The 18,029-nt window shown below is 42.3% G+C and overlaps 1 protein-coding gene across 11 annotated transcripts in view; it reads right to left on the minus strand.

The window, feature by feature from the left end:
- The window catches only part of CALD1 (caldesmon 1), a 173,161-nt gene that overhangs the window by 4,975 nt on the left and 150,157 nt on the right, over positions 1-18,029 (minus strand). For all 11 annotated transcript variants that reach the window (XR_011678463.1, XR_011678464.1, XM_071422126.1 and 8 more), the window contains 7 exons: positions 17,810-17,946; positions 12,147-12,396; positions 9,851-9,991; positions 3,392-3,435; positions 3,213-3,291; positions 1,765-1,893; positions 694-789 (listed from right to left, as the gene is read on the minus strand). Coding sequence is in view for 9 of the 11 variants with exons in the window: in XM_071422126.1 (XP_071278227.1) it covers positions 694-789; positions 1,765-1,893; positions 3,213-3,291; positions 3,392-3,435; positions 9,851-9,991; positions 12,147-12,396; positions 17,810-17,946 (876 nt within the window). In the remaining 2 variants the exon portion in view is untranslated. The remainder of the gene's footprint in view (positions 1-693; positions 790-1,764; positions 1,894-3,212; positions 3,292-3,391; positions 3,436-9,850; positions 9,992-12,146; positions 12,397-17,809; positions 17,947-18,029) is intronic.

Below are 18,029 nucleotides of genomic sequence, written 5' to 3' on the forward strand. Positions count from 1 at the left end.
GAGAAAGTGTTTTTCAGGCTGCACTTTTCATAAGGGGCAGCTGAACTGGCAGAAAAACACTGCAGAAGGATACAGGTAGAAATCAGGTCTTTAACAAAATCCTGAAGTTGAATCATTAACATCACAAACAATTCTCCAATATGGATATTTAGGTTCCTCATCCTTACCCTTCCCCACCCCACAGTTACCTCTTCCTGCTGCTTCCCACATTCCCAGTTTGTTACCTCAACAGCATTTTCTGCTCTGATTCTTGCTGAACTAATGGGCAGGCTAAAGGGCCTTCATTAGGAGTTACATTTAGGCTCATAAAGGACTAAATTATTTCAGTTGTGCTTTAAAACATACTTGGAAGATTTTTACAGGGCAAGGGCCAAACTCCAAGTGTGTGTAAGTGTGCAGCCTGGGGTCTGTGGCTGGTAATTTCTAAATTAATGGTAAGCCTTTCACAATAAAGGCTTACCAGTAAATAAAGTCATTCTCTACCAGAGAAGTGCTTCTCTGAGCTTTAAAGTGAAAACTGCTCTGTTTCCTCTCCCCATTTTCTGACTACAAGGAGCCAGCAGCCAGAGGGCTGGGAGCTGCCAAGAGGACACAAAGCAGCGTTCCTCCAAAGGCCATCAGCTGGTGGAGGAAGAACCCCCTGCCCCAAGAGAGCCCACCTACTGAAGAGATGGCTGTTCCAAGTTTACTTACAGAAGGTTTTGGAGCAGGGGATTTGTTGCCCTCTGGGGTCTTGGTCAACCACTCGTTGATACGACTGGAGACACCAACCTTCAGCCCAGCAGTTTCCTGCAAAATGATAAAATTCAGTGAGAAGACCTTCAGAATGGCTTTTTGCCCTGTTTACCATGGTTTAGATTTAAAAGCAAAGCCAAGCCTGGGTTTAATAGAGAGGTCCTCACTGAGCCTGTGGCTTGCTCAGAGACAGCCTGTGTGCTCTGAAGGGTTTGTCCCTGTGAATTACACAGTGCTGCTGCCCCCTAGTTTACAAAAATAATATACATGGACTGACAAAAACATCTCCACTTTACTGCTACCCAAGTAATAAATGTCAGACATAAACATGCTGTTTCTACCACAAGCCCAAACTCCAAAAGTCTTTAGCTTAATAGAAGAGACATCAGTTCAAATCTACTTCTTTCCTCTTGTTATACTAATTTTTTTCAAAAGAGGTACACAATAGAGAAGCAGCCTAAAATTTAAAACATTAACTCTTTAAAAGGCTAGAACAAATTATTAAAATTTAATTATTATCTGTAAGAACCCATTTCAACCCACAGCTCATCATTTTGCCTAAGATAAATGCCCAGCAACTCACATCAATTTATAGAAAGAAAATATTGCTTTAAGGATTTACACAGAAAAGATAAAGGTCTCACAAATACTTCTATGAATTATCTAGAAAATATCATCACTATCCTGTCTATTCAAAGCTCTTCTGTTCCCCAGAAGAATTTTGCCCTACTTAAAGAATTTCTTTGTACTCTGCTTGAATGGCCCAGATGTATTTTTCTAAGATATCTGATGTGGCTCTGGAATGTCTCATAACTGAGCTCAGTAGGTCACTAAATTCTTCCATTATACTCAATATTGCAGCCACACCATCTTGTGGCTTTCTGAGGCCTTCAGGATCCTTTGGGATATCCTTCACCAGTGATGCCAACAGGAGCAGACAGGCTTACTCACAGGAATATGAACGCAAGGCCAGGTCCTTAACAATAAGAGCACAATTCTTTACAATCACTAGGATAATTAAACACATACCTTATTTGGTGTTCCTGTCCCAGAAGGTGATGAGAAAACATTCCCTTTCTCCCACATGCTCTTGATATTACGGACGCCCTCGGCCGGAACGTGCAGGTCGGAAGCTTTAGGTCTTGAAGCCTTTGTGCCCTGGGGAAAAATTGAGGCCAGTTGGTGTTTGGCATTGAGAGCTGGATTTACAGGGTGGTTTGACTCTGGGGAATGCAGCATTTCCACGTGGCTCTAGCACTGATCATGCAAAGATGAGCAGGAGTACCCAGCTCAAGAAGTGCCACTGAGACTCTCTCAGCTTTTTGATTTGCAGTTTCACTCTTGATACAACCAGCTGTGAAAGTGGCATTCCCTTATTTTTGTGTTATTACCTTTCTAAAACCCATGGCAAACCTTAGGTCTGCGCACAACTTCTCCAAGGGTTTAAAATCTTAGCTTCTACCTGGCTCCTGGAAGCCTGAGCTAGGGAATCCCTTTGCAAGGGCAGGGGGAAAGGCTGTTCTGTCATTCAGCATCAGACTTCTCCATCTACCCCAGACAACAGAACCTCAGCATTCTAGGTTCAGTTGTAATCTCAGCAATCACAATATGTTTGGAAAAAGGTGTTCTTTTGAAGAGTGGAGAATTGGGTGGGAGTTTTTGGCTGTTTTTTGGGGCAAATGTGTCTTTTGCATGGTTACTAAAAACACTAAGCCAAATTTGTCCTCTTTCTTCTTTTCAAAATTCTTGTACATTTTACATATCATAGATTGGATGAGAATAAGAACCTGTATGAGTGATGCTTTGCCTCTCTCATTGCAAAGCAAAGCAGATTTGGCAAGTTCTGGACAAATCAGAAACTCAGCAAAGGAAATATTTCAAGTCAGATGGCAGCTGGATACTGTGGTGTCAATCTCTTCTTTTACCTTGGACTATGGACAGAAAAAGCCCTCAGTTCTGGCTCTTAGGGACAGTTCTCAAAATCACCCGGGGTCAAGTTCTGCATTTTAATGTGATTTTGATTTCCCTTTTGTCACTGCTTAATTGATTCTCTGTCTTTGCCAAGGAATTTCACTGTCGGGTGGCAGCCAGCAGCACAGAGCCAGTTCCTTGTTCTCCTAAATCAGCTGCTAGGTCAGATCTGCCCAGGATAACCATCAGCTCTGTGCTGACAGGTCTCTCACCAGCCAAGCAGAGGATGTGACTGCCACTCGAGATGCTGGCTGAACCCTCCAAAGCTACTGCCAGCTTACAAAACAGTAGATTACAGCATGAAAGCGAAGACCCAAATCTGAGGCTTTGTTTACATGCATCTCTAGATGTTGGTTACACATGTGCCTCAAGCACTTTGTTCTTGAAGTCACATTAAAGAAGAGTTTGTGATCAGAAAACCCTGCAATTCTTGAACAGCAAAACAAAGGCTGATTAAAGGCCCCAAAGCCATTAGTAACCAGATCCATTTACTGGAATTTACTTACCCCAATTGCACTAGTGTATTGCTCAAGTCTACTGTCAATCTTTGAGACAACTGCTGTTGTCTGGGTGGGCTTCATTCCACTGTAGGAAGTAGGGAAGAAAAAAAAAAACAAACAAGAATTATTATTCCCTCCACTTAAACACTGCTGTTTGAACACAACTTACTGTTTCTTTGATTTACCTCTTTTGAGCAGATTTGTTCAAAAATTCTGTTCGCTCCTCTATCTAGAAAAGAGAGGAACAAAAGCTTTAAGTTTAGAGTTCATAAAGGGTCAGCCTGTGCAAGGCTAGCCTGAAATGTCATTTTAAATGTCAAAAAAGTCAATCTGAAAGAGATGCATTCCAACAGAAATTTCACAGACACACACAAAGGTTTTATAGACGGGAGCCTGTTATGCTACAGATTCATAAGAGTGGATGCATTTTCTGCATGAATGTTTGCATCCTACACGTTTCCTCAGTGCCTCATATGTAACGAGAATAAACGAACAACACAGAAAGAAGGGAAGAAGTCTATCTCATGGAAGGGACTGATATGCACAAAAACCTATGTCACCCTCACATCTCCCACACAAGAGCAAGTATGTATCTCTTGAGACAGACAATAAAGTTTGTATAAATTAAAGTTTTTCTGAGCTGAGGGATCAGACTAGGCCAGGTTTGGAGCTCAGCCACAAAACCTCCCTTACTCACGTGTGTTTGGAGGACACGATCAATTTAAATTTGGGCTCCAAAAACCCATCAGTGTAAACCCTGCTCATGTTCAGGCAGGGTCACTGCTGAATCTGTATCTACCAGCTGTAATTATACAAACTGGTATCTGACATTTCATCATTATTTTCTACTCTGTAAATACGAAAATATTGTGACGTCTCCAAGGAGGAAGACTCATGAAAGTCTCATATGGTTTCTGTCAAATCTCTCAATACTTCGAAAACAAAAAACTAGATCCCTGAGTAAAGCTTTAAAACATTTCACTCTGGGTGGTGGGAAGATGGGGAGTGTGTGCATCTATTTGTATTCAGGGTCAAGAAATATTTTCATCAAACTTCCTCAAGTCTTATCAACGTTGCATTGTTCCACTTCTCATGCCAGGCTCTACAGTTTCACTTAAAAGTAAAATACATGCAAGCAGTTCCAGGGGATTGAAATGATTAATAATCAGCCTGGCTGGATTCCTGGGGATTCCCCACTCTCAGCAGGGGCTCTCCATTTCCAATTTACTTTAACTGTGACTGCTCTGGCATTTGTGCCTTTAAGACAAGGCAATGACAGCCATTCCTTTAAATGGTTCTCTTCAGTGCCTTTAGCATCCAAGGTTATGCCAGAATACCAAATCCCACAGCAATCCCATCAAAGGGCATGCACAGTTTATTTCTCAAGCCCTTGCAAGCAGGCAGTTCACTTGAGCGCAGAATTTGCCAGAGGAGCTCACTGGAGGAGCTCCAGCTACCACCCACCCAGCTCAAAGGCACCTTGAAACTCTAAAACATACATACAATTTACAGAGTCATTTCCATCACCAGCTTTAGCTGCCAAAACACGAGCTAAAAGCAGTCCCGAGTGCAAAGATGGGCTTTGCCAGGACAAATCCCCTGTTTCAGTGGAAGGATGTCACAAGGTGGCAGCAAAAGACCGGCAGGAGCAGGAGCCCTGCACACCCGCAGGAAAAGGTCACAGCTCTCTCACCCAGAGGAGCTGCAGCTGGCAATGCCACAAAACCAGCAGGGAAATGGCTCAAAAGTGACCAAACAGATCGAGGATGGTCACTTGAAACACATGGCCTCACTTCTGCTATGGTACAGTAGGAGTTTCCCCAATGCTGACTTCTGGGTCATAACCAGCAATGCAGGAAAATGATGAGTTATTCCAGCAAGAGCCTCCAGCTTATCTCCAGATAAACATCAGTGAAACCCTGGTGGGCAGCAAGGACAAATAATATGGACTCTCTCAAAGAACCAGGACTTGTGGCAACTGCCTAATAATTCATTTATAGGATCTTCTCACTCTTTTTATGTGCAGGCAGGGGAGATGCTGCTGCACAACAGGAAAACCAGGCTTGAGTGGGCACTGGGGGAAGAGTTGGGAAGGAACAGGAACATTTTTCTTGTGGGGGTTGCTCTTTACCCACTGGTAACAGCAGTTCTCAGTTACCAGTTATCACTGTGTATTACTCAGTTATTACTCAGTTATCGGCTGCGGGATCAGGAAAAAGTCAGGGGTTGTTCAGAAGAGGAAAATGGAAAAGCAAAACCAGAAAATAAACAGAAAAGAGTTAGGAAGAAACCCTCAGAGCTGAGCAAGGCCCTCTGGCTGGGGAAGCATGGAGGGATAAAATACCTTTTGTACATTTATGTGAGGATTTATTCTAGAATATCCCCCTCAAAAGATAGCAGAAGCAGACATTGAATACACCTAGGGCAAACAATGTTTGTTTGCCCTACACATGTGTATTCAACATAGAAGTCAAACACATTTAGACTGCACAGCAACATCTAAAGGTCATTTACCCACTGCACATCACACAAACTCCATGCAAAGAATTTAAACCGTTTGGCACATACAGTAAACAGTATGACAAAATAGATCTGTAAAAGAAACAGGCAAAGCAAGGTGGTTAACATAAAATTCAAGATGTTTTCTCAGTTTTCAGGAAATAATAATCTTTTTACTGCATTCATCTTATCAGAATCTTGTTAAATAGCTTGGACTATATTCTGTGACCATGGAATACTTTCAGAACACACATATACTCAAAAAAGTCAACTCTAATTAAATTATGACCAGAAAGAATGAGTTAACACACAATATGAGACCATGACTTGGGAAACAAAAATCATTGGATATTCCCAGTAAAACTTGTTTCAGAAAAAGGTATTACATTGATTCATAGGAGTTTTAAACTGTGTATTGGATATTATACAACAGAAAGTTGTAAATTGACCTATCTCCAAAAAAAAAAGGTTACGGAGGAAGTGGAATAAAAAACAAACAGAGAAAACCCTGTATTTTAATTTTGCCTCCTATCCAACATGTGGAAGGACCTAGTGGAAATCCTCTGGAGCAGCAGTCCCTGGGAGAGGCTTCTCCTTATCCCCCCCGAGTGGCTCACTCAGCCCCTTGCTTCACTAAGCACAGCTATGCTTTTCCCTGCTGTCAGCAGCACCTGAGCAGCGTCTGCCAATTCAGCTCAGTTTACCTACCAGACTCCAGTGCTGCCATCAGCATCAAAGACTGGGAAAAGCAAATGTCACATTTCCTGTTCTTACCATTCTGTTTTCCCTCTGCCTCGAGAATAGCTCATCTAGGGAGAACTGATTGTGTGGAGTCTAATTCTTTCCAATACCCCAGCTGTCAGGTACTGAGAGCAATAATGAGATAAAATAAGACAGGTCTTTAAAGAAAAAATTGTTTTAAAGTCCCGTCTGCTGGGTTAGCTGTCAGCAATGCCTTGCAGAGAGTGCTGGCTGCCACATCAGTCCCTGCTTCCCAGGAGACATTCTCTCCAAAGACAGGGATATCCCAGCCTCCTGCCATTGCTCCCTCCCCTCAACACCTAACTGCTTTTGCACTTCTCTAGTGGTGGTGCTCATCCCCAAGAGGAGACTTAGTATTGAAATATCCTGTACTCTCCTGATTTACCCAGAGAATAGAATAAAAAGACTCAATAACCTTCCTTCTCAAAAAAAAAAAGAGGAATGAACTTGTCTGAAGAGCAAAATGATCAAAGATTTTTCAGGAAACGACATTCTTTGAATGCATCATGTTTTGCATTAACTAAATTAGGCAAAGGACAAGCTAGAGGCAGATGGGAGAGCAGCAGAGCTTGTTCCAGGCTTTGTCCTTATTTAAAAAAAAACCAACAAGATACAGGAGAGAGGTTGAACAGAAGTTTGGTACCACTGCAGACCACAGGGTGTCCACCCAGCCCTGAGAAATGCAAGCTGCTTCTGTCCCTGAGCTAGGGATGAACTTGGCCTGCATTTATTAGGCTTGTTATCTTTTCACTGTCCCCTCAGAAGGAACCAGCCCTCGAGCTGCCACTGAAGGACTCCACACTGTGGTATCTCTGCTGAAGTGTTGCCTCAGGTTTGAGGGAAACTCTGTATTTACCAGTTAAAACAACAGGAGCTGTCAACACTGATTTTTAGAGGCCAGACTAGACAATCCCAGCAGGTTCTCCTCAATATAAGCACATATGTATATTTTGTCCATGTTCATGTATGCACATTTACATTTGGGCATCCATGAGCTGTGTCATACGTGGGGAGGAGCTGCACATCTTGGTCTCTCAGTTCTGAGTCTGCAAGCCAAGCCAGCCCATGGCCTGCCTGGTGGACAGATGCAGCACCCATGGGATGGCAATATGCCACCCTGCTGCTCAGTTAGGCTCCCTTCTTCCCTTTGTTCTTGTAGTCCCCTTGGCAATCAGCACCACCCTCCTTCCCTCATACTAGCCACTCCTATGAACTTCTTCTTCCCAAAGCTTATCACATCAGGAAGGACAGGGAAGGACCAAAAAAGTGCTTTGCCGGATTGTTACCCAGGAGAAGTCAGAATGTGCACATGTATCATGCATTAATTTTACACAGAGCCTCCCTTTTTTCAGTCTTAATTCCAACCACCCACCCACCACTGTGCATTTGGGATTCTCACATGACTCATGGCAGATCTGAGCTGATACATCCATCACAGGAGAAAAGCTGTGCCAGATGCTTTACAAATCAAGAGATAACTTGGGCAGTGCAGAGCAGACAGTGCGAGAGCTGCATGCCAACCAGCTGAGACCAGCCTGGGAAGTCAGTCCAAATTAAAGGTAACAAAATAGACTGCCTTCTCATAACTGGATTTTGACATCAAGTTTCACATCAGGTTAATAAACTCAGATTACTCTCCCCTCAGCTCTTGACCACAGGATTCCAAGAAACAGTTTGGGGTGTGAACTTCTACAACATTACACATCTACACTGGCCACCCACAGACACTGGGCTGGAATCTGCAGAGTATCACCAATTTCTCAGAGACAGAAACAGAGAAAGAGGAAAAAATGTGCAGAGCTCCATATATCAGGTTTTGTAGCAAACAACTTCTACCTAAAAAGACACAAAACCCAGCATTAAAAAACGTACCTTGCAGCCTAACAACATTTTAAAAATGTCAACTTTCCTCCGAAAATAGACTTAGAATAGTGTTACATCTGTACAAAAGGTATCTGAAAGCTTTCAGCCTCCTGCCAAGTCCAGTGCTTTTTCACACTTTCCCCAAAACTAGGACCTATATCCTTTTTACTTTGTGTTTTCAAGTACAATTTCCTCCATTCTGAGCCTTCTGTGAGTCAAAGCTCCATATGTATGTCATAAAAGGCATCTCAATAAACAGAAGAAAAGGAAGCCCGCCCAGGAGGGCTGGGAAGAAGCTGTACATTTATAGTGTCTGTTATAGACATCATCTTTAGCAACCAAAATGGCAAGACCAGGTTTAACTAATCAGACTAAGTCATGAAGCTTTGCAATCTTTGTTTACAACTGTGTGCATTCTCTCCCGGTACTTCAGGTTCAAACGGTTCAAATCATTTGGACTCGGTATTTGCTAGAACTGGACCCAAAACAGACCCAAATCCCCAGACTGAATCAAAGTGTAGCTAAAGCTAATTTTGTCCAAATGCAATTTTTCACTCAATAGTTACAGTTTTAATCTCATGGAGATACAATTGATGGTTCAATGGGCTCCTATCTGATTCTTTTCTCTCCTATTTCCCACTAAGTGGCCCTTTTGACAAATGTTTTGGATTCTTAAACGACTAATGACACAAAATGCAAAAAGGAAAAGAACTTTGAAAACATTAATAGATCTGCAGAGCTGAGAAATTCATAGATTTGAGCTGAGAAAGCAACTAGACTGAATTCCAAAACAATACTCCCAATAATTTCAGTGGGGCCAGGATTCCTCTTCCATGCTGAAAGACCATTTAATTGATTTATCACACTTCTAATATAATATAGGCCACAAAAGACCATTTAGAAATCCTGCAGCAACAGAAGGGTGAGGTTTGTAATTTTTGTTATGTAAGAAAATGAAATCCAGCCCAGTACTTCTAGATGTTATTTTTAGGGGGATTAGACATAAGCTAGAATTCCCATGCAGGTCAGTTACAATTAATGATGATTAGGCTGAATATGCTTAAGGACAAAGTAATCTGGCAAGCAAGACAATAACTGTGGATGTGGAAGGAGTGAGAACATTTGTGACTTAATGCTCTTAAGAGATCTTTTCCAACCTAAATGATTCTGTAATTTTACTCCAGTTCACAAAGCACTCCTATAATAAATTTAAAACAACACAGTATTACTGCTCTAAGTTTCAAAAATCATTTTCTCATGGAGGTGAAGATCCTTTTTGGAGATTCTTCATCAAGAAGAGACAGTTGCCAGTCTATTCTCTATTTCTAAGCAGGAATTCTAATTTTCAATCATCCCAATGAATGAAGTCTTTCAGCTAGAGGTTTCAGGCTAAGTCTATCAAAGCATCTTCCTGGGTTTGATTACAAGGATTTCAACATTGCTTTTGATGTTGGCCTGTTGGTTTGGACTACAAACTCCACTGCTTCTTATGTCCTGTATAGATGCTAGTGGAGAGGTACCTTGAGAGATGAACCTTTAGGACTGAGACATTTAAATGGCTTCTTGTCTTCCGACACACCCTCTTCTGGCATCTTTTGGCGTTTCTCAGCAGCTTCAGCCCTTCTTCTTTCGATTTCTTCCTTCATCCTCCTCTTTTCCTCCTTGAAAAATATGAATGTTTACTTATTCTTTCAGAATCTACATCACCATCACAGGGCTGTGCAGCCCTGCAAATATTTACCAGATTTTCTAAAAACAGGTTTTTATGCCCATTGAAAAAGTTCAGTGATCTGCCTGAAATTTATAAAGGTGTTAATGCCAATCCATCAGTGTTAAAGATGCCAGAAAGACAATTAGTATGGGCTGTTCTAGTGCCTCCTCACAGTAAAGTCACCAAATTTACTGTCATGGAGCTCCACTTAAACAGAGAAAAAGGCTCAAGCTCAGTTTCTCTGTATTCTCATGTATCTCATTGGTATTGTTCTTCTGTCCTTCTACTCTGACATTTATTGTGCCAAGGTTAATATTTAACATGAAAAAATCAATAGGTGGCCAAGAAACCCAAGATTAAACGCTTTCAGATCTCCCTCCAGAGATGAGTTTTGCTTCACAAGCTGCAAGTTAAACCAGGAGCCCTTAAAGCAACACCACTGTGAGCACTGGTCAGTGGGGTCTGACCAGCAAGGCATTGTGCAGTCTTGGCATCTGCTGAATTCTGCTGTAAAGAGCTCAGAACATTAAAGGAATTGGCATTCAGCTGCCAGATACTATCAGTATTATTCATTTACCATTTGTTTTCCAAACAACTAGGATTCCTAAATGATGCACCAGAGACTTGGAAATCCTATTTGTAGAGTCCCTTGGCAGAGGAAGTACAAGAAAACAGATGTGTTGGATACTCAATATTTAAACAGACAAGAATATCTCCCTAATGAGATCTAGCCCATTGTAACTATATATAACATTAGCATTCCAGCCCATCTGCAGCAGATAAATTTTGACATGCACTTTGTAATTCAATCTGCATAATGTATAAAAAAAAATCTGTGTCTATAGCACTGCCCCAAGATTCTGAATCCCCAAGAAGATAAGAAATTTGCAGCTATCTCAGAGGAAATCCTGACTCTAAAAAACAGATTTTAGAGCCCTGTCTGTCCTAAGGCTAGAATTAGAACATTTTTTCATACCCTGGATGTTGTGGTGTGTTTTTACTCTTAATGGTATGTTCTGTTATTGCCTAAATTTATGGTTTGGTCCAAATTATCAATCTACCCTGAGTTCCCTGTCAATCCTCCCTGGTGCCAATACCCTGCTTGGAATTCCCCTTCAGAAATCCCCTAAAGTAAGACCTCCCATTAGTCCATGTGACCCAACCTCCCCTCCACGTCCATGTGGGGTCCTTGTGGCCCTTCCCTCATTGGAAGATGCTTTTGTGAACCCTGCCCTTTCCTCCTATCCAGGATTATCTCAGATTAGCTGCTGATTTATCCCCTCCCCTAGAACCTCCCCCATTTAAAAACCCCTCCACACCTGTGTTCTGTGTCTTTGGTCCCTGACCCTTCCATAGAATAAATCCTTTTGGAAACCAACCTAAAGACCTCTCCCTTGTCCTTGTTCCTGCTCTTGAGGATTATCAGCTTGTGCTGTAGAGATAAAGCCCCACAGCTGTATCCCAGACTGTGCTGCTTTCTGGGAACAGCCCACCTTTGGCATGGAGCTGTGAGCTGGCTGGGGAAAAGCCCAGCACCGCATCACCTGGATGCTGCATGTTTTACCGCAGGTCTTCACTAGACAATGCTGCAAAGAGCTGTTGACTAACGCAAGGAGAGTGAAAGTAAAATAGTAATTGTTACTATCATATTTTCTGAAAAATCCCTTTGCTAGGATTTTTTCCACTGGGAAGATGAAAAGCCTTAAAGAAAATGAAAACAATAATTATTTGATTTGCCTTTTTTTGTGTTTTGTTGCTTTGGAATGTGGTTTAAATACTGTTTACCAACTGGTCATTGCTTGATTAGTTTCATGTGAATTGTTTAACTTAACTTCCTTTAACTTAATGACCAATCACAGCCAGCTGTGTCGAGGCTCTAGAGAGTCACAAGTTTTCCATTAGTATTTTGTTAATCCTTCTGTAAGTATCCTTTCTCTATTCTTTAGTATAATTTAGTACAACATTCTTTAATATAATACAATAACATCATAAATTAGCCTTCTAAGAACATAGATTCATTTCCTTCCTGCCACAGGGCACCCTAAAAACACCACAAGTAATAAATGGAATAAGCCCAAGTGCAACACTCCGTACTTCACACTCACCTCCTCCCTGATTTTCCTCTCAGCCTCCTCCTGCTTCTTCTTCTGCTCCTCTTCCTCCAGGATTTTCCGGCGCTCCTCCCGCCTTTTCTTCAGCTCGTCTAGCTCTGCCGCTGCCTCCTGCTGCTTCTCCTTCAGCTTCTCCAGCTCCTCACTCTCGCTCTCGCCCCGGCGGCGCCGCTGATCCTCCAACCTCTTCAGCGCCTCCACGCCCGGCTTCGCCTCCTCCTCCGCGCCCTTCGCGCCGGAGCGCCTGGGAAGGCAAGGAAAGGGAAAATGGTGCCGTGTTGTGATTTCAGAATTTACCCCAGAACCTCAGGTCCCTCCCCTGAAGATTCCCTCCCAGGTGTATCAGTCACCTCTCCTTTCCCCTCCCTGACCCCTGCTGAGCACTGTCTGTCAGTCCTGGAATTCCAGAAGGGTGTGGAGTGATTGGCAGATTCAAAGGATGCCCTCTACCCCTGGGGGGGCATTGGGCCATCCAAGTGTCCTTTGTCCCTTAAGACCTCCTTCTATGTACCTGGTTGGTGGATTCCTACCCCTTCCCTGCCCCTCTTCCCGGGGTTAAAAGGAACAGCAACCACGCGTTTGGGGGAGTTCTGTTGGAGCTGCATGTTGCTGCATTCAGAGGCCTCTGGGCCAGAAATAAAACTCTGGATTAAAAACCTCCATCAGAACCAACTCCTTTCCTTCACCATCGCCTTAAAGCTTCTCTGCCAGAGGGAAACCCAAGGAGCAGACCCTGTTATGGGGGGAAAGGTCCATCCCAGAGCCACCAGAGCTCCTGCAGGCCTGGACTTGTCTCCAAGTGTCCAGCTGCAGCACCCAGCCGGCCAAAAGTGTCTCTGGGGTGAAACGCCACAGTGCCACTGTTTGGTTCAGCACCAAGGGCCAAACAAGCTCAGGCACGTCCCATCCAGCTATATTGGTAATTATTCCTACACATAGGAACAGGGGAAGGAGCCAATGGAGTCTAACAGCTTTTTGAGGGAAGCTTCTTGTGTCTCCCTAGACCAGGGAATGCGCCACCCCCCCCCCCCCCCCAGGGTCTCCACAATTACCCATTTTTTATATTATTAAGAAAGCTTCTCTGAAGGATCAACTGAATCAACAAAATGACAAAACAATCAAAAGCGCACATAAGACAATTTTCAAAATGCAAACAATTCTGTGTCCCCAATGTCTAAACAGATTTTCTTAGAGCTGGCATGGCAGGAGGGATGCAGGGTTTTCTTAGCATGGTTTATCAGGAAACCGAGTCAGGAGAAGGTTCCTTCAGCAGGGACTGGTTCTCTGCCACCTGAGGCAGTGTTGTTGGGTGTAACTGGGTCTGTACAAGGTACAGAGTGGTGTGTCTGCTGGAAACTCCATCCTGGAGGGCCATTCCCTGGTCTAGGGAGACACACACGAGAGCAAGGTGCTGCCTTCTAAGACTTCTTGCTCCTTGCAAGCTGTGGCTGGCCCAAAACGTTTCCATCGGGAAAACAGAAAACGGAGAAAGAGGAATGACTGTGTAGAGCTGAATATGTCAGGTTTTGTAGCAAACAACTTCTACCTAACAAGATAAAAAAACCCAGCATAAAAATAAAAACAAAATTTACTTTGGATGCTTGACAACATTTTTAAAATGTCAGCTTTCCTCTGAAAATACACTTGGAATAGTGTACCTGTACAAAAGGTACTTTTGTACTGAAAGCTTTGAGCCTCCTGCCACGTCCAGTGTTTTTTCACACTTTCCCCAAAACTAGGATCTATATCCTTTTCACTTGGTGTTTTCAAGTACAATTTCCTCCATTCTGAGCCTTCTGTGAACAAAAGCTGCTGTTAGGCAGCACAAGGAGCACCTCTCCCATCCCTGCCAGTGAGGAAGGAATCTCTCCCACACACACCACTGTGCCTGAGAACTTGTGCCACCCCTATTTTGTGTTCTGTGTCATAAAGGATGCACTAATCCTTTCCTTTCAAGGGCAAATATTTTTAATAAACCCTCTAGAAAAAGACAAGTATCTTTGGGGACAGAACAATTTACTTGACTTGGGGAAAACAGGAGGAAATAAGAGAGAAGAGGGAGTTTTCCAGTTTCAACAGTATTTAAAAAAAGAAAAAAAAACTAAAAAGATTCCTATCTCATCTATAACACCCATCACTCTAACTCCACCAGCATGTATGAACAGAAAGGTTCATCAGATCTTTTCCTTACATTTTCTAGGGAAAATATGACATTTTAGTAAGGAACTGGAAATTATTAATGGTAACTTTCCACAGGAGAAAAACAGGAGTTTTCCAAGCAGCTGTAATACATGAGACAGAAAGAAAGAATGCCAAAAAAAATCCCCCAAACCTAAAGAATTTGCACAGGTGAAGTGCATGCTTCCAACAGAGTCAGATAGCATCACCTTGTTAAATAATTACCACATCAGTGTTTAGACAAATGTCCACTCCTTAAGTGTGTTTAATGTTCCTGCTGACAAGGAGATAGGTACTGAAGATTTCTAAGTGTGCTATTGACAAAAAGACAGAAGATTAATGTATTTATGGAATTAAAAACAAAAAAAACCTTTCTGCATTGTTGGCATCTTAAAAAAAAATATATAAATGACTTCATTAATGCAACCAGAGTGCTGCAGAGTATAATACCACAAGACAGTATAAATCAAAGATTCCAACAGTAACTGTTAGAGAGATGACAACGTAAAAAACAAATTCCATATAAATTTGCAATCCAGTCAATCACACCCAATCCAGCAAAGATGCTCTTCATTCAGACAGATGTCTCCTGCAGATGGAGTCAGCCACATAAAAGAGGCTGTAAGACCAGAGCTAAATTATTTGTAGTTTCTATATCATAATAAAATCTACTAACACAGAGTTCTCTGCCCCCACATGATCTTACCAAATTGAATGAAATTTGGTTCTAGCACAGCACGCATGATTTAGGAACTGTATCACTAAAAAAATATATGACAAGTTAATTTAAGTGGCCACAATAAGGGCTTGCATCAGGTAGTGATGCCAAATTACAGTAAGGAGCTGCTGCTTTTTTAAATGAAAAATACATATGCAATTGATGTAGTAGTGTGAGAATACATTGGAAATTCAATTTGAAATCTCATTTAGCCTTTCAAAAACAAAGGGAAGAGCAACACCTGAGGTGTGATTTTGAGTGGGTGCCCAGCCTGGAATACCCCCTGGTTGAGTCTGCAGAAGTACTGAGAACCCAAAATATTCCACAAGCCTCTCCAAGGCACTATGTAATTTCCAAAGATCCAATGCAAAGGACAAAAGAAATCCCTGGGTATCTTAGGGCTTTCCTGTTTCATTGCAAGGTTGTAGCCCCTCCAGCAAACAAACTCAGGAACCTCAATTTTTTTTTTTCCTTTGCCTCTTGGTCTCTAAATCTGTGTTGCCACCTCACCAAGACCTGCAAGTTTTGGGCCCAGAGAAGGTGCAAGAAGTCACTTCAGATGGACAAAATGATCCCCCTGGCAAGGGCAAACATTTGGCTTTCAGAATGAAGGGAATGAAGAATGTTTGCCAAGATTTTGCTGAGGAAGAGCCACTTCATCAGCACAGAAGGAAGGTTAGCCCTCAGTGCAGTGAGACTCAATGAAATCAGCAGCTACTCAGCTGATTGAGCCAGTGGCAGAATTTACCCTGAACATTCTTGCTTGCAGACCTTGGATGATTGCTTTGGCCTCCTTAAAATGAAGGATATTTTAAGTTTTGAACTTACTTTATTCTTAATGCTGCTCACAGCTCTTCCCTGACTAGTTCTGCATAATCCAAAATAGCAGACAATACACTGGCAGTAATTATCCTTATTTTCCTCCACATCCAACTCCTCTGTTTTCAACAGATTGTGGGAAAATCTGTATTCTCTGCTGTCAGCATTGGGAAATTAGTATTGAGGTGCTGGGTGGAGAAAGCGTTTTGTAAGAACCTCTTTGGTATTAAGAAATGAAGCTGGTTGCCAGATTTCAGACAAGGAGCAAGGAGGAAAAGGAAAGACGTGGCCTGTGGGAGCCAAAAACATCAGAACAATGTGAAAAAACATGTTACATTGCATTTAGGACTTTTGCAGTCCTGTATGAGAATAGGGAGGAAGGCAGGTGGGAGGGGAGATGGGAAGGGGAAGCCATAAAATGGGATTTTATTCTGTATTTCTCTGACTGACGTAGACCAAAAGAGAAAAAACACTTTTCTTTAGCCTCCACTACCCTACTCTGTTCTCAGTTCTCACCACTGAAAGTTAGCCAAGTTATATTTTTTCTAAATAGAATCTGATGTGTGCATTAAAAAAAAAGGAACAAAGGACAGTTCCAGACAAAGCCCAACTCTGTGGGGGCAGTTCATTAGAAAAAAGCCCTAATTCATACCTAACAACCCAACAAACATTGGCACCTCTGCTGATGCTGCCAACCCAAATCTTCTACTCAGCTGGTAAAAGGTCATTGAACAGGCTTCTTCACAATTTCATGAAACAGAAGAAAAACAGAAATAGAAAAAAAAAAAAGGAGTGGAAACTCAAATCTACATTTTGCCACTAATGCCTGTCTCCCACAGGAAATAAAGCAAATGAAAACACATCAAAAATATTTTTAGAAAATCATTCTTGTTATTGATGATGTGACCCAAGTTTTGAGCAAGGCCAATTTCCTGCCGTTCCATCTCCATCACTGTCTGTCTTTTGGCCTTAGGTCAGGGTGTCTCCAGGGTCTTTTGAACTGCATTTTATTTTGAGAAAGTTTGTTCTTCCCGGCAGAATCATGAGGGGAATGCTGAGATACAATAGCAAATCCCATCTGCCATGCTCAGATTTCTCAAAGTGCCTGGAGAGCTTAACCTTTCCTTTGCCTGTGTCAATGTAAAAGAGAAAGAGAGATGCAGAAGGAGAAAAAATTTGATTTCTAACCTACTCATTCCTGATTTCCTGCTAAAAGGAAGAACTTGATTTCTATTTCGTGTATCCCATGCTTTTAGCAGGCAGGATCCTTTTAAATAAAATTTTCACCTAGAAAATTGTTATCTTCTTTGAATTTCCCAATATAACCACAAGCCAAATATTTCCTTTAAAAAAAATCAAACTCTGACACAGATTATAAAAAGGAAGGGGGAAAAAAAAGGAAAAAATACTATTTTGGCTAGGAGAGGTTTTTACCTAACTGGAAAAACACTTTTCTACAGAAGCCATTAATTTCAATGTTTGCCTTGAAATGAGGAGGGAAGCTCTTTCTAGAGCTTCTCTCTTGGACATTTGAGAAAGCACAACTGGATTGTGCTTTATTCTGTTGATTAAAGATAGGTGGGTAATTGGAAATAGGTTACTACAGTAAAAGTTGAGATTGGACTAAAAAAATTAGAGAACGCAAAATATAGGGTTTTCTCACTATTGGTCTCTGTGTAGATATTAGAAATAAGTAAGGAAGTAAAGCTACAGCAGAGTCAAACCAAGCCTCTTGTCTCTGCTGGGGGAGCCAGGCCATTTCCAGCTGCTTTCAGAACTTGATGCTTTTCCTGCAGCAGAGTGGGGACAGCTCAGCAACTGCAGAACTGCAGCCCAGTGAACACCTGAGCCACTGCTGATGGTGCCAGCCCAGCTCCTCCACCCAGAGCCCCAGAGGTGGCCCCTGTAGCAGGAGCAAGCCCAGTTCTCCCTTGGCACTCACCCAAAAGCATTCTCAGTACGTTTCAGTTTGGAGGCAGGGGGCTCACGCTCCCCGTTCTGCGCCTTCTGTTCAGGAACGCCCTTCTTGCGATCCCAGACACTTTTCATTTCCTCTTTGGGGGCTTTACCTTTGTCATCCTGTTCAGAACACAGCACAGATCACAGAACAAAAGACAAGACACACCAAAAAAAGAAAAAAAAAAAGTCAGAACGAGGCATTC

The sequence above is a fragment of the Agelaius tricolor genome, unplaced genomic scaffold (genome assembly GCF_023055355.1).
Source record: "Agelaius tricolor isolate 1412-34295 unplaced genomic scaffold, bAgeTri1.0.p SCAF_3, whole genome shotgun sequence".
In the NCBI taxonomy this organism is placed as follows: Eukaryota; Metazoa; Chordata; class Aves; order Passeriformes; family Icteridae; genus Agelaius; species Agelaius tricolor.